The sequence below is a fragment of the Pleurodeles waltl genome, chromosome 6, assembly GCF_031143425.1.
Source record: "Pleurodeles waltl isolate 20211129_DDA chromosome 6, aPleWal1.hap1.20221129, whole genome shotgun sequence".
NCBI classification, from domain to species: domain Eukaryota; kingdom Metazoa; phylum Chordata; class Amphibia; order Caudata; family Salamandridae; genus Pleurodeles; species Pleurodeles waltl.
In genome coordinates, this window is record NC_090445.1 from 641,210,288 (window position 1) to 641,232,675 (window position 22,388).

The 22,388-nt window shown below is 42.4% G+C and overlaps 1 protein-coding gene across 1 annotated transcript in view; it reads right to left on the bottom strand.

Annotated features, from left to right (window-relative positions):
• Positions 1-22,388, bottom strand: part of STK38 (serine/threonine kinase 38) — a 202,793-nt gene that overhangs the window by 23,711 nt on the left and 156,694 nt on the right. Inside the window, exon 12 of the mRNA XM_069238981.1 lies at positions 5,378-5,472. Within this exon, the coding sequence (XP_069095082.1) occupies positions 5,378-5,472 (95 nt within the window). The remainder of the gene's footprint in view (positions 1-5,377; positions 5,473-22,388) is intronic.

The window sequence follows — 22,388 nt, forward strand, 5'->3', positions numbered from 1 at the left end:
GGAGGAAGGCTCTTGCCAGTACAGGCTTTACTCTAAATGGAACAGCAAATCCAGTTTAAAGCACTCTATATGGGTCATCAACCCTACTTTGGATCAAGTATTGTCACGACAGTTCATGCATCTTAGTCACAGGAATTTTTCCAAGATCAATCTCAGCTTCCTCTAATTCTTTCTTTCTGCTGACTATGAGCTAAAGCTGTATAAAGATTGTTGGGATGGATAAGTCCTCTGCTTGATGAAAGAAATGCCCCCTAATCTGAGTGCCCAACTGTGCTGTTGTTTGGATCAGTATTGCCAACTTTTTTTATCATAGGCAAACACAGATCATGCCTGTGCGCCATGATATAGGCCTATCTCCCAGACTGCACTCTTGTTGGACTGGGAGTGGCACCCAATATGCTATTCTCATAAAGGTGGAAGCCTACCGTCTTTACTAAGAGTTAAGCAGCACAAGCGCAGAGGTGGCAGCATACTGTGTAGTGATTAGTGGGAGTGAACAGGTCCTTTTTATCCTGTGTCACTGGAGTAAGTCATACAGGCTCACTGATGAGTTTAAAGTTCCTCTGCTTAACTCACTCCTGGCCTACATTTAATAAAGCGCAGGATTGGTGACTGAGCTGGAGGTATTTGTGTCTGGGCAGAGTACAGTACAGGGATAGTGCAGTATATCTATTGTCAGTGCATGCACTGAATGTATATATGGCTGGCTGCGAGGAATAAATTATGTGAGAGATGTAGTAGGATGCAGAGTGCCTGTACAATGAAATCATGCTGGGTGCATGTGTGCTTGCTAGAAGTGCAATAAATGAAAGGTGAAGTGTTGTGCAGTATGCACACAGTGAGTGTGTGTGCGGACAGTGTGTATGTTGGCAAAAAGCACACCCTGGAACAATACAGAGAAGTTACAGTACTGGGCAGTACAAGCAGATGCAATATATGTGTGTTGAATGTATGTGTGTTTGTGGTGGCACAATACATGGAGACAAAAGTGCTAGGCAGTATGTGTGCTGTGTATACACGCTGAGTGCAAGTGTGCCTGTAATGGTATATTACATGGAGACCATGGGTTTCTTTTGGGAAGGCCAGGTCTGCCTGGTGAACACATGAGAAGTAGAGGAATTTCCCCAGACATATTGGTGTATTGCTATATTCCTGTGAGCTGAGTGGGGTACACTTCAGAAGGGTGCTCTTTGATTCAGTGATAGATCACAAGGAAGGGGCATGTACACATTTCAGAAGGGGATGGGGATAATTGGGTACTTTAAAGAGTAGGGCTGGGAGGCCATGATTAACCTTTTGATGCACATATAACTGTGGCTGATAACCAGGTGTGAAATTAGTCACTTCCAGGGCCTGTTTTGTGAGACAGTCCGTTTTGGAGTCTTTCCTGCTGTGACAGCCATTCAAGAGGAAAGAAGAGAAAGAAAAGTGTACACTTAAAAAGAAGCAGAACCCTAAATCACATTTGGTGTCCTAGAAATGGACTATAAGAGGGAGAGGATGTGACCCCAAAATTTGTCATCTGCCAAGTAGCCAGACGAGCGGAGTGAGAAGGTGAAGTTCTGCAGAACTGCTGCCTGTGACCAGAACAGGGGGCCGAGGCCGGATACTCTCCCTGCTGGGTGAGGAGACATCAGCGACAGAAACCAAGACCACCTTCTCTGGAGCCGGGAGCACCAGCACCTGCCTGTTTGTCAAGACCAGTGCGCCCTGTGAGTAAAAAGAGAGTGTTAGAGGAAGTAAGGGTCCAGTGGGGAGCCCAATGACAGGACTCCCTGTGCGAGGTGCGAGGTACGAGTGTGCACTGACTGGGTTGTTGCCTGTGTTCAAGATTGAGTCAGCAACCCCAGTATGCCATGGACTGAGCTTTGCATCAAGCGCTGTGTGGGGAGCACCAAGCCTGTACTGCTTCATCGCTGTGACCCTGTATGCTAGAGGGACCACTGATGGAGTAACTGTGTGATCAGCATGATAGGGCATGTAAATACCTTAGCGGCGACATGCATACCAGGAGGGGCTGCTCTAGTGTGGCAACTGCACCATAGGAGTCTGTGTTGTGTCAATAGGTATTGCAGCAACCCCATATGCCAGGAGCAGCCACAGGTACTAAGTTGCGAAAGAGGTCGGGCAGTTGCCTGGGACAAGAGTGAGGTTGCGACCAGTGAGTCGAGCCCTGTGCATCAAGATTTGCCACTGATCGACCCCTGTGGACCTGAGAGAATGCAAAGTGAGATGTAACACCCTCACTGGCTTCCCATCGGGAGCTGGAAGACCAAAATGCAGGGAATACTGTCTTACCAGGTCAAAGCAGATTGGGAGCATCTCAGATCACTGGAGAAAGTCGTCAGTGCTGCCTGAGAGAAATCCTGTGCCTACAGGGTGCTGTCGCAGGTACTGAAAGCAGCCTAACATTGAAAAACAGGACCACAGCTTGTGAGGGCCCACGGTCAGGGCACCCTCTGGAGGCTTCTATGCTTCAGGAGTGAGTAATTGGGCTTGCTGGGCCCCACGGAACTTGCTGCTGAAAGTACTGTGCCACCATAGAGACTTTTGACTACTTTCCAATAGTCAAAGGTAACTCTTGAGTACAGCTTACAGGTGAGCATTTTGTGGATGCGGCAATCAGTGAATGGGCAATAACCCTGACCACATTACAATCAAAAGGGTCGGACAGGAATGGTCCTGACAAACATTAGAACCCTGACCTCAAGGCGATTGTATTGCTGCTTACGAATGTCATTATTCCTTTGCATGTGTAGAGTTAGAAATTACATACTTCTTTTTCATATAGAGTATTTGACTGGACAATGATTCCATGACGCTACTGCATTTGCTTTGATTTATGAATCGTATTCACTAATCTGTACCTACACTTCCAGTCTCCCATGAGGGGGACTTTGACTGCTCCTCCACACCTACCACAGGGAGTCAAGTGCATAAGAGGTACTTGGTGCAGTTGCTAAGGATCCATAGTCGGTCAGGCCCAAGGACATAAGGAGTAAAAGGCTTCAACCACTATGGTTAGGTCCATTAGCCTGTGCTTTGGCCCTCTGAAATGGTTTCTGGCAAAGATCGTATGAAATTCCTGGAAAGGAGCCACTCCACTACAAAAAGCAAGAGCAGTGGGTTGTTGCCTAATTAACTGTTATTTCAGTCCATAAGCTTCCTTTTGTTGAATGTCTTTTATGGTTAGGCTACAAATAAAGGATATCTTTTGTGTTACTTTTATTTTCATTTTCACCATACACAGTTACCACATTAACCGTTTTGTTTACTCAAGGTCCTTATCTATTTAAATCTAGTTAATATTCTTAAATCATGCCTCCAAAATACTTCCATTAAACCACTCCTTCCTTCCCACTACAGCCACTTCTCAATGTGGTTAGCAACCATGATATACATCTCTTTGTGGCCAAGCTCTCACCAGAAGATACTATTCATAAGACTTTACAGGGAATCCAATTGCAGAAGTATTTCCGAAGCCTTCTCTAACTTGTGAAGCTTACCCCTGAACTCTATTTACCCATTCACTATTGGGGTGTGAATGCAACTCTGTGCCAAAGAAATAAAAAAAAATCAGTGTAAAGTTGTTCAAACACACTTAAACGTTTGGTCTGCTTTTGCTCCCACACAAACTAGCTTTCTCACCACATTCAGAGCTATGTATTGGAATGCATACATACATACAAATCAATAACTCATTGCAGCCTTAAGATAAGATGATAAATAAGGAGATCTTTAATTTTTTAGCCAGTCTGTTTAGTACTTTTCTGAGTTACTCAGATGGACGACCCAAAATCTTAACTTCCATGCTAATGAACGAAATCTTGCCTTGAATGTCTGGAGTCTGGCACTTCCAAATATATTTGGATTTTGCTATGGAATTTAGTGTTCAAAGTCAATTAATATATGCGCAGATCATAGTTAATGGTGAACTATCTTTCGTGACATATCAAACTGAGGACCATATAGAAACCATGAAAACTATATATATTGTCTAATGCTGTGCAACCTACAGAAGCCAGCAGTACAAGCCATACTTGCCCTGTTTTGACTGGCTTGGTGAAAGAATGTGCCAAGCATGACAGCTGTCAGATTTGTAGCACTTTCCTTTGAAAACATGATAATTCCCTCCACTCTTCCTTGCGTATGTATATACACGAGTGTCAAAACTTCACCCACATCTGTGTTTCCCTGGGGCTCCTGAGTGTGGGCACACCAGACATATATACAGCTTCTATAGGTTCAGGGTGCACACTTGTGATAAACCTTGTGCAGTGCATTCAGGAAATGTCAAAGGCAACATTCTGGTTAATGGTACTTGTCTTTACTTCACAAGTATCAACCCATGGGCAGCTCTTGAAATCTACTTCAACCATAAACCACCAACATCCACTTGTTCAAAAGTTTCTGTCACTTGCTTCCAGACTTCCCTTGCCCAGACTGGCTGGCAAGGAGATCGCCAGGAACATGACATCAGATAGATTTTAAGCATTTTTTAACCTCAAAACTTGGTATGTTGGTATGTTCTGTTTAATCCTCCTCGCACAGGAACATACCCCAGCTAAGGCTTAATCTACATATGTTACCTAGGTCTTTGTAGGTGTTGGGACATCAGATGTGTGACAATTTCATGGGTTTGATCAGGGATGCACAAACTTGTCACCAAGAAATGATTTTGATGGATAGGGAGCTCTTATGGTGAATGTCTCCGGTATTCGAGCCCAGGGATGTGACAGCCAGAGAAACAATCACAGACATTTCTGAATGCTGAAGGCAGGGGAATCCAGGCTGAGGTGGCTTGAATGAATCCCAGCACACCCTATTATTCAGAATACCATGCAAATGTTCTCACATCTCATAAAGAAAGTGCTATCCCACACTGGTGGGTCTACTGCAAAGGAGAAGAATCTGAGCACGTGACGACAAAGTTAACACTACACTAACTTCAAAATGTAACAGTTTTTGGCTCTTCTGGTCTGTTATGACAGACAGTGCTGCTAATGCACCACATGCAATTTTCTGAAGAAGGCTTTGCTGCATTTGTTATAGCAAACATGACAACATAACTATGCAAAGTTATCTTCAATAGCTATAAAGCCTTTTGTTTACTTTTGAACTATATAGGTTTTAAAGAAAATGAAGGTTTAGATAAAGAGTGCAGTGATGTTCAATGACCTTTGTTACATATTTCCTGAACAGTGTAAAAACAAATGTAACACACATCATGTACCTTAATGAGTGATCAGTCCCACAGGAGAGCAGGAATGTACTGAACACTGCTTAGATTTCCTAGACTCTAGGCTTGTGCCACAATGATGTAGATTCAAAACAGGTTTCATCATTATCGGATATGCACCTCCGTTGGGAAACCTACCTGCTGGTTTGAGGATATCGGACTCTGGAAATTCATCAAAGTTTGAAGTGTCATCAATGCTTTTTATTTCAATTGGAATTGCAGCAGGTCGCTCTCTATCAAAAAAGGAAAAACATTAAAGAAATATGAATAGTTTCTATGTTGTCATAATTAATTGCAGCTACAAATATTACACATTGAAGACCACTTCATTCAAAGAAGGGACATCTAATTTCAAGATGATATCATTAGAACTTAGAACAATTGCATTTTGTTTGTCTACACATTCTTCATCTTTGACCACTGAACCACAGGTGGAAAGGAGGGCTTTTGTGAAGAGAAGATGTACTACGCATGGTAAACTAATAAAATATCAACATCTACTGTCGCTCAACAGACAGGCTCATCAAACTAAAGAGATCATAGAGGGGTTTCCTGAATACAATCTCTCATGGATAAACATTATTAATTTGCTTTTAAGATATTGCACATCAATGGACTAGCCCCCTTGTGTTGTATTTTGAGAGTACCCTGATTAACTTGTGGACACATTAGTCATGTGATTGCACAACAAGTTGTTTGAGTTAAGCGGTTTGGCTCTAGAATGCTGGCTGACAGAAACCAGGAGAGAGGATCCACCTGGAGGACATTTGCGAGCCCCAATCTGGTATTCCTCAGTCATAACATTTTTCAGTCGCCTTCTTAATTGAAGGTCATCCCATTTGAGGATCTATGGTGCAAGTACTGGATTCAGCCCTGCAGTTTGGCATTAGGGAGTTCTAGACTTTAGGGCCACAGCCCCTCAGTGAATAGCAGTTAAGTTGGTGAAATAGGTCAAGGCTGAAAAGTTGAAGAATCTCTGCAGGCTGTTACTGAGTTTTCTCTGAGCCAGGTGTAATACTGCACGTATGTAAGCATGCCACCACCTAAGCTCTACTTGCGGCTCCTTCAAACAGCTGAAGGTTTATTCCAGTGATATTTGGTGGCTGCTGCATGAAATACTATTCCTATGTTTCACACTTTCTAGGATGTGGCTGGAAAGTTGGTCAGCCAGGAGATTATGAGAGTTCAATTGATTTCTCCTAAACATATCAGAATTCGTGTTTTGGAACCTTTCAGGAATGTAAGCTCTGAGCATCATTTTCCACACCAGCAAGTTAAAGTGTAGCGTGGTTAAACTCATTACAACTCTTGATAGAGCCTCCCCTTGTCACATATAACAGTGACATTGGCGTGAACTTTGATTGCTCACTACACCCCTTTTCAGCAGTGTGTGCAACTGTTTTTAAGTATAATTTTAAAGACTTTGTTAATTTTCATAAAGCGTGTGCTACAATATATATATGTGTGTGTGTATATATATATATATATACACACACACATGCACACACACATATATATCTATATATATATGGAAAATGTAACTTACCCAGTGTACATCTGTTAGTGGCATGTGGTGCTGCAGATTCACATGCTATGCATTGCTTCCGCCATCTAGTGTTGGGCTAGGAGTGTTACAAGTTGTTTTTCTTCGAAGAAGTCTTTTGGAGTCACAGGATCAAGTGACTCCTCCTCTTGGCCATACTGCGCATGGGCATCGACATCATTGTTAGATTGTTTTCCCGCAAAAGGTTGTAGGAAGGAGTGATAGAGTGTAAGAATATAAATGTTCTATAAAAAATAATAAGTAAAAATAGATGTCCATGCAAATGTAAATGTATATACATATGTACAAATAAGAAAACTGCAACGACTACAGGTTTCCGGGGAGGAGGGAGGGTGTATGTGAATCTGCAGAATACTGACTGCTGCAGCACTACATGCCACAAACGGACGTACACTGGGTAAGTGACATTTTCAGTTCAATGGCATGTGTAGCTGCAGATACACATGCTATGCAGAGACTACAAAGCAGCTATTCTCCCCAAAAAATGCGGTGGCTAGCCTGTAGGAGTTGGAGTTGTTTGAAATAATGTTCTCAAGACAGCCTGACCAACAATGGCCTGTTGATTTGAAAATACATCTACACAGTAATGCTTTGTAAATGTATGTGGTTTAGACCTTGTGGCAGCTTTGCATGTCTGCCATTGGTATGTTTTCTAAAACTGCCATAGAGGCAACTTTTTTCCTAGTGGAATGATCTTTAGGTGTGATTAAAAGTTGTTGTTTTGCCTTAATGTAACATGTTTGAATACATTTAACAATCCATCTAGCTAATCCTTGTTTACAGATAAGAGTACCTTTATGAGGCTGTTGAAAGGCAACAAAAAGCTGTTTAGTTTTTCTCAAATCTTTTGTTCTATCCACATAATACATTAGAGCTCTTTTAAGGTCAAGAGTGTGAAGGGCTCTTTCTGAGGTTAAATCTGGCTGTGGGAAGAAGACTGGCAATTCCACTGTTTGGTTTATGTGAAAAGGTGATACAACCGTTGGCAGAACTTTTGGATTAGTTCTAAGTACAACTTTATGTTTGTGTACTTGGAAAAAAGGTTCCTCAAGAGTGAATGCCTGTATTTCACCAACTCTTCTTAATGAAGTAATCACTACTAGGAAAGCAACTTTCCAGGTCAGAAATTGAATCTCACAGGAATGCATGGGTTCAAAAGGTGAACCCATTAGTCTTGTGAGTACAATGTTGAGATTCCAAGCAGGAACTGGTGGTGTTCTAGGTGGAATAATACGTTTTAGTCCTTCCATGAAGGCTTTGATAACTGGAACTCTAAAAAGAGAGGTATGTTGGATAGTCTGCAAATATGCTGATACGACAGTGAGATGAATGTTAATAGATCTGAAAGCTAAATTTGACTTCTGTAAATGAAGTACGCAGCAAACAATATCTCGTATTGATGCTGTGAGTGGGTCAGTATTTTTAGATTGACAGTAATAAACAAACTGTTTCCATTTGTTAGCATAGCATTGTCTAGTTGTAGGCTTGCATGCCTGTTTGAGAACTTCCATGCATCCTAATGGAAGTTGCAAGTATCCAAATTCTGTTACTTCAAGAGCCAAATCGCTAAGTTGAGAGCATTGGGATTTGGATGTCTGATTTGTCCTTTGTTTTGTGTTAGCAAATCCAGTCTGTTTGGAAGTTTGTAGTGAGGTACTACTGACAGGTCTAGGAGTGTTGTGTACCAATGTTGTCGTGCCCGCGTTGGGGCTATAAGTATCATGCTGAGAGAGGTCTGATGCAGTTTGTTGACCAGAAATGGAAGTAGTGGGAGATGGGGAAAAGCGTAAGCAAATATCCCTGACCAGTTGAACCATAGAGCATTGCCCTTGGGCAAAGGGTGAGGGTGTCTGGATGTGAAGTTTTGCCATTTTGCGATTTGCTTGTTGCGACTAGGTCTATTTCTGGTATCCCCCACTTTTGAAAGTATTGATGAAGTACCTGAGAGTGAATTTCCCATTTGTGTATCTGTTGGTGTGTTCTGCTTAGGAGATCCGCTAGCTGATTGTGTATTTCTGGGATGTATTCTGCTAGTAGATGAATGTGATTGTGAATTGCCCAGTTCCATATTGTTTGCGAGGCATAATTGTGAGTCCTCGACTGTGGTACCTTTTATTCTATTTTATGTGTTTTTAAATGTGTTTTACTCTTATTTTAGTGCACTTCGAATTTCACTGTTAATATTGCTGAAATCTATACAAGGTTGGGTTTGGGCCTGTAAGAGCCCGCCCATCCTCCATTGTTGCTCCATTCTGTTGTTTGAGGGAAACAGGTTAGCAGTCTAGTGCTGCCTATCACGTGGGGGACGCTTTCCGGGGAAAGGGGCCATAACTATTGGGAATGATGCGGGCGTGCAGCAAGGCATAATTGTGAGTCCTCAACTGTGGTGCCTTTTATTCTATTTTATGTGTTTTTAAATGTGTTTTACTCTTATTTTAGTGCACTTCGAATTTCACTGTTAATATTGCTGAAATCTAAATGAGGTTGGCTTTGGGCCTGTAAGAGCCCGCCCATCCTCCATTGTCGCTCCATTCTGTTGTTTGAGGGAAACAGGTTAGCAGTCTAGTGCTGCCTGTCACGTGGGGGGCGCTTTCTGGGGGAAGGGGCCATAACTATTGGGAATTATGTGGGCGCGCCTAAGGCAAGCCCGTCTGCGCCCGTTCGAGGACGGGGGCCGGGGGGTTTGCTCAAGGCAGTGTAATCCCTAGTCGTATTTGTTACTCGGGATCCGTGCTCCGGGCTATGGCTCCGGCTGTCAGTGCAAACACGCGCTTCTGCCATACTCAGGGCAGATTTTTCAGAGAGTCTGCAGGGATTGTGGGTGGGCTCCAATGACCTCCCAGCCATCTGTGGCATTAAATGAATTGGAAGTGGTCCTTCCTAAGAAGTCAGTGGTTACTAAACCGGTAGTTTATGCATTGAATAATGCACGGTCATTGGCAAAACATAAGACCGAAATTGCGGAGATGATTATTTCTAAACAAGTGGACTGTCTGTTTATAATAGAATCCTGGGCGAAGGCAGACTCTAACCTGGATTTTATTGAAGCCTCTCCCAGTGGTTATTCCTTTTTTAGATTGGATAGGCTAGTAGGCAAGGGAGGTGGGCTTGCCATTATCTGTAAGTCTACTCTGTCTTGCCAGTGGGAACCGGCCAGATCTCCACATAAGTCTTGTGAGGGCTTGTATTTTAAAATTCACCATAATAACTGTATTTTGATTGAGGGCCTATTGATTTATAGACCACCAGGCTCAGCTGCTTTATTTATGTTAGACTGGCCCTCTCTTATTGAGCCATTGACTGCGGCATCTAATTGTATTATTTTAGGAGATTTTAATTTACACTTTGATAATGTTCAGCTCCCCTATGTTAAAGAGTTGGTGAATATCATGGCCTCGTTTGACTGGATTCTCTCAGTCACCGTGGCAACTCATCAGGCAGGGCATATTCTTGATGGGATTTTTGCCCGCCCAGAGGATCTGATGACTGTGTCCAACATTCCCTTGGCCTGGGCTGATCATCACCTTCTCTTCTTTAAAAGTGTTAAGTGGTTCCCCAACCAACAGATAAAATCAGGCAACAAATCATTGCGGTTATGGAATAAAATTACAGAGACTCAGCTGGGCCCGACAGTAAAGGAAGGCTGGAAGGTAGCGGAGAATTTTCATTTGTCTGCTCTGGAGGTTTTTAATTCAGGTTTAGCCCTCGCCATGGATAAGTTGGCCCCGGTGATAGTAAAGCCAGAGGGCAGGCCTAAGAAAACTAGTTGGCCCTGGTTTAATAGTGATTTAAAGGTGCTTCAGAGGAGGTACCGTGAACAAGAAAGACGATGGAAGTTATATCCTAATGAGACAGAGAAGGAGAAATTAAGAATTGTTTAAAAAATATATAAGGCAGCTTGCTTTGAGGCGAAATCAGCATTTTTTTCTACTAAAATTAAGAATGCATCTAATGCGCCTAAAGAACTATTTAAGGTAGTTCGTTCTCTAATTACACCTCCTGTTCCCCCTACCACCTCACCTAATTCTCAGGCAACTTGTAATCAAATTGTGGTGTTTTTTAAAACCAAAATCTGGCAAATGCATGCAGATTGTCCCTTGACTGATTTTTTTGATAGACCCTGTGGACTCTCCTAGTCAGGATACTCCCCTGCTTACAGGTTTTCCTCCATTGTTGCCGGATAGGATCAAATAATTTCTAATGGGGATTAAATCTGGCTCACCCATGGATCCCTGCCCACCCAGCATTTTGCAGATGATTTCGGAACCTGTGGTTCAGAAATTAGCTATCATTTTTCAGGAAGTTCTATCCTTAAGGGTCTTTCCTTCTACATGGAAGCAGGCCACTTTTATTCCCCTCAAAAAGAAGCCCGATCAAACTGCCTTCGAATTAAGCAACCTACGTCCTATTTCTTTGCTACCGACATTGGCGAAGAGATTTAAAAAACACATTAATTATGAACTCTTCAAGTTTCTTAACCAGGCTGGAGGCTTTGATCAGTCTCAACATGGGTTTAGAAGGGCTCATAGTACGGAATCAGCGCTATTAACAACATCTAACTCCATCCGGAAGTTACTGGATGAGGGGTAAGGCGCTATTCTTGTGCTATTGGATCTTTCTGCGGCATTTGATACCATCTCGTCTGCGATCTTGGTCTCTCGCCTTCATCATGCTGGAATAAGACATTCCGCTCTTAAAATCTTGGAGTCTTTCTTAAGTGATAGATCTAATATTGTAAGCTGGGAAGGCTTTAAAGCACCGGCTTTTCATCTGCCATGTGGCGTACCTCAGGGCTCGGCGTTGAGTCCAACGCTTTTCAACATCTATGTGGCCCCCTTGGCAAGACGTATCCAATCATATGGTTTTATCCCATCCTCTTATGCTGATGACACACAACTTATCATTCCGGTGCCCAGGAGCAATTGGGAGGAAGTGGCGGATCGGTTTAATAATTGTATGCAGGATATTAATAGGTGGATGAGACAGAACTGGCTTAAGCTTAATACAAATAAGACGGAGAATGTCTTGTATGGCTGCAGTAAGGAACTATGGAGTTTGCAATGGTGGCCGGATAAATATGGGCAATTACCTGTCCTGTGCGTAGCTACTAGTAACTTAGGAGTGATCTTTGATGACTCATTAAGCTTTAAACCACAGGTTAGTGCTATATTCAAATCTAGCTATTGGACATTGAAAATTCTGAGAAACATTTTACCGTTCCTGAAGCAGGAGGAAAGAATTACGGTTATGTTAGCATTGATTATGTCCAGATTGGATTACTGCAACTCTCTGTTGTTGGACATTGATGAGAGTTTCTTGAGGAAACTGCAGTTAATTCAGAATAATGCAGCTCCTATGATTTTGGCACTTCCACGCTTAGCTTCGGCTTCCTATAGCTTAAAGTGTCTCCCTTGGCTTCCGGTTGGCAAGAGGATTATTTTTCAAGCCCTCTGCCTAACCTTTAAAGCGCTATATGGGAATGGTGCTGAACACCTGGCCAATAGACTTAGGTGGTATCGTCCAGGACGAGTCCTAAGATCAGACAATTCCTACCTGATTCAGGTTTGCCGAACGCGGAGAGTCAGGTGGGGAGAAAAAGCTTTCATAGTGGCAGCTGCCAGATATTGGAATGCTCTACCATTAGACATTAGGAAAGAATACAACTTCGCGATATGTAGGAAGCGAGTGAAAACTTGGCGGTTTCCACAGTAGGGTGATTGGCCCTCGGTCGTCCTCTCGTTATTTATGTCCTCGAGCACTTCGATGCTAAGGCCGGAACGCGCTATATAAATTCTCATATACATACATACATAGATACATTTGGGCTAGAAGGGACAGTTGAGATGAATGTGTCCCTCCTTGTTTCTTTAGGTAATACATAGTTGTCATATTGTCTGTTTTTATCAAGACAGTCTTGTGTTTGAGAAGTGGTTGAAAAGCTTTTAGGGCAAGGAACACTGCTGATAAATGGTTTATGTGATGATTTTGTTGTTTTGAATCCCATTCCCCTTGAATGGTAAGGTTGTTGAGATGAGCTCCCCAACCTATCATTGATGCATCTGTTACTGTGGTTTGAGGCACAGGGTCTTGAAATGATCGCCCCTTCATTAAATTGCTGAGATTCCACCATTGAAGGGACCTGTGCGTTTGGCGGTCTAACAAAACTAGATCTTGCAATTGACCATGTGCTTGAGACCACTGCTGTGAGAGGCACTGTTGTAGTGTTCTCATGTTTAGTCTTGCAGCGGTACTATGGCTATGCAGGATGCCATCATTTCCAATATTTTCATGATAAATCTTACAGTGTATTGTTGATTTGGCTGCATTTGTGGTATGAGAGTTTGGAAAGCTTGTATCCTTTGTGTATTTGGATAGGCTAAGGCTTTTTGCGTATTGAGAATAACACCTAGTTAAGGTTGCACCTGTGCTGGCTAAAGACGTGGTTTTTGGTAGTTGAGAGTGAACCCTAATGTATGTAGGGTTTCTATTGTGTATATGGAAATAGGCATCTTTGAGGTCTAATGCAGTCATGTAATCTTGTTTTTGTAGTAGTGAAATGACGTCCTGCAGAGTTACCATGTGAAAGTGTTCTGACCGGAAATATAGATTTATTGGTCTGAGATCTAGAATGGGTCTGAGAGTGCCATCCTTTTTGGGAATGAGGAAGTAAAGTGAGTATACCCCTGTTCCTTTATGAGATTTTGGGACTAATTCTATTGCCTCTTTTAGTAGCAGCGATTGTACTTCTTCTTGTAATAGAATATTGTGTTCTGGGGACAACCTGTGATAACATGGAGGAATGTTCGGAGGGGTAGAAATCAATTCTAGGCAATAACCATTGCGGATAATCGAAAGTACTCATTGGTCTGTGGTGATATTTTGCCATTGGGAGTGTTCTTTGGGGAGATGCTGAATTATGCTCTGCATCTCATCCCAATGGGCCCTGTCGTATCGAGCTAACAGTGCTTGTGAGTTAGCTATCCTCCACTGATTCGCTGCCTGGGATGCAACTCTCTTGCCTGCTGCATCAAACTTTCTGCTTTCTTTGTCGGGCGGGGGGCATCCCCTTATGACTGGGAGTTTGCCCTTTTTCTGGCAGCGCTGACCACTACCGAATCTGGAGGTACTTGGTGTGTTATGTAATCAGGATCAGAGGGAGGAGGTTTGTACTTCTTCTCTATCCTGGGCGTTATTATACGTGCCTTAACAGGCTCATTGAATATTTGATCAGCGTGTTTTAACATGCCTTGGAGCACAGGGAAGCACTGGTATTTTAAAGGTGATGAAGGATAGGGTATTAAACAAAAAATCCTCTTCCAGTGGTTCAGTATGCATGGTGACACCATGGTATGCTGCAGCCCTAGCTAAAACCTGATTGTACCCAGTTCTATCTTCAGGTGGTGAAGGCTTAGAGGGACAGCTGTCTGGGTCATTGCTAGGAATGGGATCTGGATCATAAAGATCCCATGGATCTATATTGTCCTGTTGTGAATCATACGAGTGTGTGGGTGAATGCACTGGTGTAGGACTAGTAGGAGTAGAGGTAGGCAAGTGTGGAGAGTGAGGAGGAGAATGAGGAGAAAATTGAGGAGGTGGTGGTTTCTCCTTCGCCTTTGGCACTTTAGCTGGAGGCTGCATAGTGTCCAATTCCTCCTGAAAGGCTAACTTCCTCTTTGGTTTTAGAGAAGGTGCTGTTAGGATCCTGCCTGTTTCTTTATGGATATCAATCCTGGCTTGCCTTTCGCCCATAACATCAAGTATTGGCTGTACTTGATACTCCTCTTCAGAGGTTTTGTGGCTTTCTTTCAGTCTCTTTGAAAGTCCAAGCTCCTCTGTATATGCTGGCCTTTTCGGCTCTGAAGCAGGCTTTTTCGGTATCGAAAAAGATGATGCGGTGGATGATCTCAGGTCCGAAAGGGATTTCTGAATTTTCGACTCCGAGAAATGGTGTTTGCTCGAGTCGGACACAGAGCCTTTTATTGGCTCAGATGTTTGGGAGGAGTGGCCTTTTTCGGTGCCGAACTGGTAGTCTGGTCACCTGTAGTCTTTTTTTGGGTCGAGCCTTGGCCTTCGGCAGTGGTGTACCCAAGGCCTTATGTTTTTGTTTCTGTGAGGGTACAGGGGCAGACGTACTCACATGTTGTCCCACCGTGACCAATCTGTCCTCCTCGGATTCCTGTTCGGAGTCGGAACCTCGAACGGAGACTGCTGTCTGCATCATTTCTTCCTCCTCCACGTCGAGATGTTCGGTGCTTCTGGACGCCATCTCGAGTCTTCGTGCCCTCCTGTCTCGTAGAGTCTTTATGGAACAGAAGGATCAACAGGCCTCACAATTTTCTTCCCGATGATCTGGGGAAAGGCAAAGATTACAGACTAGATGTTGGTCTGTATAAGGATATTTTGCGTGTAACTAAGGACAGAACCGGAATGGAGTCCGATCCAGGAGGCTTCCACGCGGTCGGCTCGACTAGGCCCGAGATGGGCGTGTGCGCACGCCGAAGGGCAGGTTAGAGTTCTCTTCTCCGACGGTACTGATGTGTCGATGGAAGATGTAAACCCAATCTATACAATACCGATGAAAAGAAAGCGTTTTCAAAATTTTCTGAATCGAAATCTCGGAGCGAGAAGAAACACGTCCGAACCCGACGGCTTAAATAAAACAATCTAACATAGAGTTAATGCCCATGCGCAATGCAACCGAAGAGGAGGAGTCACTCGATCTTGTGACTCGAAAACACTTCTTCGAAGAAAAACAACTTGTAACACTCCGAGCCCAACACTAGATGGCAGAAGTATAATGCACAGCATGTGTATCTGCAGCTACACATGCCACTGAACATATATATATATATATATATATAAATATATATATATATATATATATATATATAAAAGTACTGAAAGTCTCTTAACCTAGAAGAGTAAGCATTTATTCAATCTTAGTAGTCTATTAAAACGGATGGGGTAATATTAGAAGCACTCTCATTCTGACCGTTGAAGCTATTGCTAAAGGTGTGTAATAATCTCACACAAAACTTTCACTGGTACTTTTGCCCTGTTTTCGGCAATTTTCAAAATCCGACTACCGTTTTGCATGCATGCATAGAAGTGCTGCAGTTGTTCAACCTCTTGGCCGGTAAGCCATAACATTTTAATTGACCACTACAGGTCAACTAGTCTGACAAACTAATAACATGTAGGGTCCACATCCTTCTCAACTGAGATGAGTCAGGCAATGGCTTTGCCTCCTTTCCAGTCCTCGGCTGTCAAACTGAGCTGCAGTATGCCTCAGGGTTCTGGCCTTTCACCTGCTCTTTTTTAGGTCTTGGCTACCAGGCAGCGCAATGTAGTGTTAGCTTACAGTGCGCTTAGAGTGTCTACTGCTTACCATTGGTTGGCTTCCTTGTCACTCTCATTTGCTTATCTGTTTGCTGGAGTGGACTTTCCTTTCTCTTTCTGTGTTTGTTGCCTACATGGATCAAAGACATAAATACTTATGCCATTCCACTGTTCATTTGTCAATTGTTATTTTTTTCTCTTTTTCCTTTTGTTTAAACACTCGATACAGGGGGATGTTTTTTCCAATTGCCTTCCTAGTGCGCTTCTCTTCTCGCCTTCACCCTCCACATTATGCTCTCTTTTGCCTGTGTGCTTTCCCCTGCCCGCTTCGGTTGGACTCTTGTCCTGTTACATTTACCCCCACGCTGCTTTTGCTCCCTGTTAGTCTGAATTCGTTCCTCCATAATCAGTGTTGCTTGACCCAACAATTAACCTATGCTGCTTCCGCATCACTCTACTGCTTTCCGCCACCCTCCTGTTGCTTCTCTCAGATCACTGTCCTCCATGCTCCCGCCCCACATTCTCCCCCCAAAACTCCATGTGCTCCACATTGCTGCCTCTCCCCGTACTGCTCCCTTTGCAGTTGACTTCCAGTGAAGCTGAGGGAAACTGTGAAGAGCTTCACCAGGCAGAAAAATGACCTGCACGATTTTTGGAGGATGTTCACTGGGGCACAAATACTGTATGCCTACTACTAAACGGGCGCAACGGCAACCAGAGCCTCAGGACCTACAATCATGGCCCTGGGTGTCACAGTGGAGGATGTCAATTCCTCTGCTTGCTTTCACGTAACTCCACAACTCCCAATCCCCCCAGCACATACCACCAGTTGTGCTCTTCCACTCCCAGAAACTCTGCAGAGTGAGTGATGTAGAGGAGGAAATCAGTAGCTCCCCCTTTCTTCTGCACAAATTCTAAATTTGACTCTAAGTACTTCACAGGTATACAATATGGCAATTTTTATTTCCTACTTACAAGACAGGTTTTAGTTTTCTGTATATAAAAACCTATTGCTGAACACAGTGCATAACGAAGGTGCAGTGAGTGGCATGGGGTCTCTAAAACAGATATGGCTTACGAAATTAAGTGCATAGCTTAAAAAATGTGAACTACAATCCAGTGCTTTACACAGAATGCTGCTGTATGATCAGCACTTTGCCTCTGTGAGTTTTCTGCTATTACACCCAGACACATCACACAAAAATATATGCCTAAAACAAGCCAGACATTAGCTTTGTGAATGCTTTTTAGGAGTTTGATAAAAATGAATAACAACAATGATTCTGTTGTAAATAATTAGAACTGGTAATTACTAATAGTACATATGTGACTATCACTACCTGGAAGGTGGAGATAGGTCAAGACTGGATGAGAAAATAATATGAACACTGTTATGGTCTACTGATGCACACTGCCTTCAGCCACAGGTCCAGAGTTCTCAACCATGTACCATTATCAACACTGTACCACAACCAGACCTCACCCAGACACTTAAATGTAATTCAGCTCATATCCACAATACAAGCAAACAAAAAACTGAATAGCTCAGTCTTTTACAGCCGGGACCTCTTGGCTTTGCCAATACCTAGTAAAGTTAATTACAATTACAATAGAAAATTGCACTAAATCAAAGTGAGTTTAAAAATGTTAGCACATTCAAAGTCTTTACTTTTGTAAAATATGCAATGTATATACAGTAACATATTGCTAAATCCACAGGTGAAGCAACAGGTCCCAAAGGTGAGACGAGACCTGTAAGCTTTGGCAATGGATGTTAATCTATGCTTTCAGTTGCTGGGAGAGTAAGTAAAGTGGTTCGCATTTTAGACCAACTTGTATACTGATGACACCCAGCTCATTATTCAGTCTGATCAGTTTTCTACCAAAACCATTCATCACCTTCACAGCTGTTAGAAGCCCTACAGCAGTGGGCGTTTTTCAAATGATTACAACTGAATGGAGATAAGACAGGGATCTTGGGTTGGGCTTTGAGCGCTCCGGCTGGTCAGCAACTCTTTGACTTGAACAGGTGGGCCCGTCACCACACCTGATATCTCCACTAAAAACCTCAAAGTATCATTTCCTTTGAGCTTTGAGTTTTCTCCCAGCGGCAGAAGGTATTGATAACATGGTTTCTGTAACTTCTTGACCTCATTCTCTGTGGTGGAAGCACGTCACCTACTGCATATCAACTACTATAACTCCTTTTGCCTGTGCCTGCCTGTTAAGAGTATCAATAAGCTAAAGACACTCCATAATTGGGACTATATGTTTGGTCAGTGGCCATAGTTATAAAGATCATGTCTCTGCGGCATGACAGACACTCCACTGGCTACTATTTAAGTAGCAGGTTTAATGTAAGACCTTTTGTCTGGTCCATTGAGAATTCTATCAGACTGGCCTGGCATTCATTTGTAAGATGGTTTGGTACTAAAGCACTCAGATCAGAAAATCAGATTCGGTTGGTGGTACTCCTGTTTTACTAGTTAGTTCTGGACACTGTTCCTTTTGAGCCTTAAACCTCAAGCTCTGGGCTCTATTCCGTTGCCGCCACTTTGGCAGCTGTCAAATTTTGGCCAATTTAAAAAGAGCCTGTAATTATTTCTGTTCCCCTCTTCTTTCTTTGTTTTTCTCCTCCCCCTTTTACGTACTTCTAGTGCCATGAAGCCACAATCACAAGCAAACTGTCAAATGCACACCAATGACATTGAAATCTGGACCAATTTATAGGATAATGCATGATTCACCTACACATTAGTTATGGCTAGATGACGATTTTCACAAAATCTTTTAACAAAGTGTGTTAATAAGTCTGGCATTCTAGTTAAGGACACTTAGTTTCGAGAGTAGCACTCTGATACTACATATGAGCATTTGACCTTAACTCACCAAAGTGGTTTGCAGCCTTGTCTTGATGTGACTAGATACACAGGTAAATGCAGTCTCTGTGATTCAACAAACTTGGGCAGCAGAGATAAATTCTGTCCTTCTGGTTTCTCAATTTGTGAAAGTTAAAGCTGCCTACTTGTGATCTATCTGGGACGGGCTAAACTTTCTCTCGATAACTCACAACCTATCCAGTATGCACCAATATGGCTCCTGTGGAGATGTGAAAGCTTTAATCACATTTCAACAGTTTTTAAGTTTTTGTTTTCCGAGAACATATCTGCTTCAAGGCTCTGTGGAAGGCACACTGCACCTTTTACAAACTAAGCCCAGCTTGCCTTCCTAATGACCTTCTCCACTACTAACCAGGATTTTCTCACCAGACATTTGGTCCCAAGTTTCAAGCTACACAAAATGGGCGTCAGATCCTTTCAGGTGCAGAAGGGTAACCTTTCGAACATCTTTATCATGGCAACCAAGAGGAGAACCAAATCTTAAGTTTAACAAGGTAATTTATGTCTGGCTACTTTGTCAAACATTTTATAGCTTCTCCAAAAACAGCACAAGAACCTCTTCAGGCAATGCCTAGGCAGTAGTCACAAAACATAAATACATTATTAATATATACATACATGCTTATGGGATGTCAAGAGCAGCCGGTCCAATAGAACATAATTTGCAAAGCAAGAGGTAAAATGTTAAGAGTTGGGTGCACATCACACATTTTCATATCTTTCTGTGGCCACTAGCTCTTACGATGCAGTACAATTATTCTGTCTGAAGTAACAGCTACTCTTTACTGTTTACATTTCTGACACTGCTTGGGTCAGGTCCCCTTGCATCCTATATATCATTCTTTCCTTATACCATTAACAACAGGTTTCACATCATGTGGTTCATGTCAAGACCACTTTTCCTGTGCTAACAGTGCCTGGCTACATACAACTTCTGATTCTTCTGCATGCTCTGCGATGCCCTCCTCTACATGACATTTTTAAATGTTCACTTCCAGTGGCTTTCTTCTTTTTTTTGTTTGTCCTCTCCCTCTAAAATCTACAAAATGGAATATTCCATGTTCTGTGAAAGGGTTAATCCACTAGTAAACATATGAAATGTACAGAGATATCCCTAAGCTATGCTAGCATGGGACATGCGACCTGGGAACCAGACGTCATCGTTCAGGCTATCTTCCCTATATGAGTGTAGTCTTACATGAAACAGGGGCCTGCTTTTTTATGTACAAGTTTCATTTGATGACACTACAGGCTGAATGAAAAGGGAAAAAGGATAGACTCTTGTGAATTTAAATAGCCTAATTAGCTTACCCAGGAGGGAAAAAGGGGACCACCAAAGCTTGATTCAGATAACTAAGAAAATAAACAAGCCAGTATACAAATGTGACAGTAAATGCTGCCTTCATTGGAATTGGGCATTCCCACACCATGTGAAAAAAATCCACTTTGGAGAGGTGACAGCGTGTACATCTTGGATCTGGGAGCAGTCCTGCAACATATGCTTTGGGGTGTCATATATGTTGGATGTAAATAGTATAATAGAATCTGGCGTAACCAGAATGATTAAGCCGTTCCTGAGTCTCTGGGGCGCTGTTTACCACAGTGCTGTAAAGTTGAGAGGTACCACCATGTCACATCATCCCCATCAACATCTTCACTTCAAGTTGATTAAGCTCTGGGAGATTTTAGGGGCGCTCATGGCAACAGCCAAAGATGTGACATATTTGGAGATACTTACGAAAAAGAAAGGTTACGTAAAACCAGGAGCGCAACCAGACCCAAACTTCAGGGGAGCTAACACTTCCAACTGTGGGGGAACAGCCATTTTCAGAACTAGAGTGAAAATGACTTGCAGGAGCTCCTTTCACTTTTGAGGCACACTGCATAATAAGGGTGGTCCTTCTCTGGGCAACATTTGGTCACTGATGCACCAAGGGCCACTACGTCTGGTGTGAGCTATACATTCTTTACAGAGGTTAAGGGTTTTTCTGAATGAGTTGTAAAAAAATTTATGGAAATGCTGTATATTACACACTTCGCCAGCAGACCGAGCAGCATTTGACATTTGAGGTTCTTGTGTCAGGGACAATGACTGGTGCATTCTTAAATACAATGAGCAAGTTGCACTAATCTAAACCCCCCAAAACAACTTTTATAAGATATTGAGGCACCCTCCCCAAATAAATATTTTGGAAAATCGATAGAAAACTATGCATAAGAGGAAACACTCATGCTGTCAGGAGGAAGGAACCTTTATGGTCATGCTATTTACCGCACAGAATGTTGCTCTATGGTGCTACATGAAAACCATAATTGCAATCTCCTATCAAATATTCATGATTTTGATTTGTTTGGTCACTAAAAAATGCAAACAACATTTGGAAATAGTTTAGTACTAGTGACACAAGAATCACAGAACCTAGCCAGGTGTAAATATCCATGGTGCCCTCAAAGCAAACATTGACCTTGTTCCGAGGTAACAAGTAGTAGAAGCTGCTGTAATGGGCTTGCCATTTTTTCACTCCTAGCACTACCAATGCTATTGCTGGTTTCAAGGTTCATGAAGGCATTAGCAAGATGAAAAAGTAAACACAGGTGTAAAAGTTCAGAATTCTTGCTTTAGTTACACTTTGTTGTCTCCAGCTAGCCTATTGGTAGTAAACGGGAGGTCCTTCAATGGTTAACGTTGGATTATGCGGTCACTCGAATGATGAAATCCGAGGCCAAATGGTGTGTGATTTCACTTGCACACAAATGATGTGATAACACTTCCGCCCCGTTGTCATCTTACTAAAGCACAGTGGAGACAACTTTATAAACTATTTAATAGTATAAACTTTGTTCCAATGTTTGGCAACTGTGCATGAAGATTAACTAGTACAACTTAAACACTGTAGAATGTTTAGATATCTAGCAGAGTTGTTGAGGAAGGCAAAGGGAACATGATTTACAACTTCTGTTTGTAAGAAGGCTAAGTGGTAGTATAGCAAAGTTCTTTCAGAAAGAATGATAAATATATCAGATTTATGTTTAACAGGAGCAAAGCGGTTAAAACAGAAAAAAGTGAAAATATAATTCGATAGGTCATACAATGTTCACAAATAATTTGAGGAAATGACGTTAACAACCCTGAATTACAGATCTGAACAAAATGATAAGCCTAGACGAGTTCTGTGTGCTACTACAAATAGCATTATTATGTGGTAGTGCTTTCAAAACACATTATTCTGGTTAAAAAGCACAGCAAAAAATTATGAGTCAAACTTTGTTCCTGTATCTCAGTGTTCCTGCCCATCGCATAAAGGGTTCCTCAAGATTCGGTGTGTTGCTCCTTTCCTTTAATGCT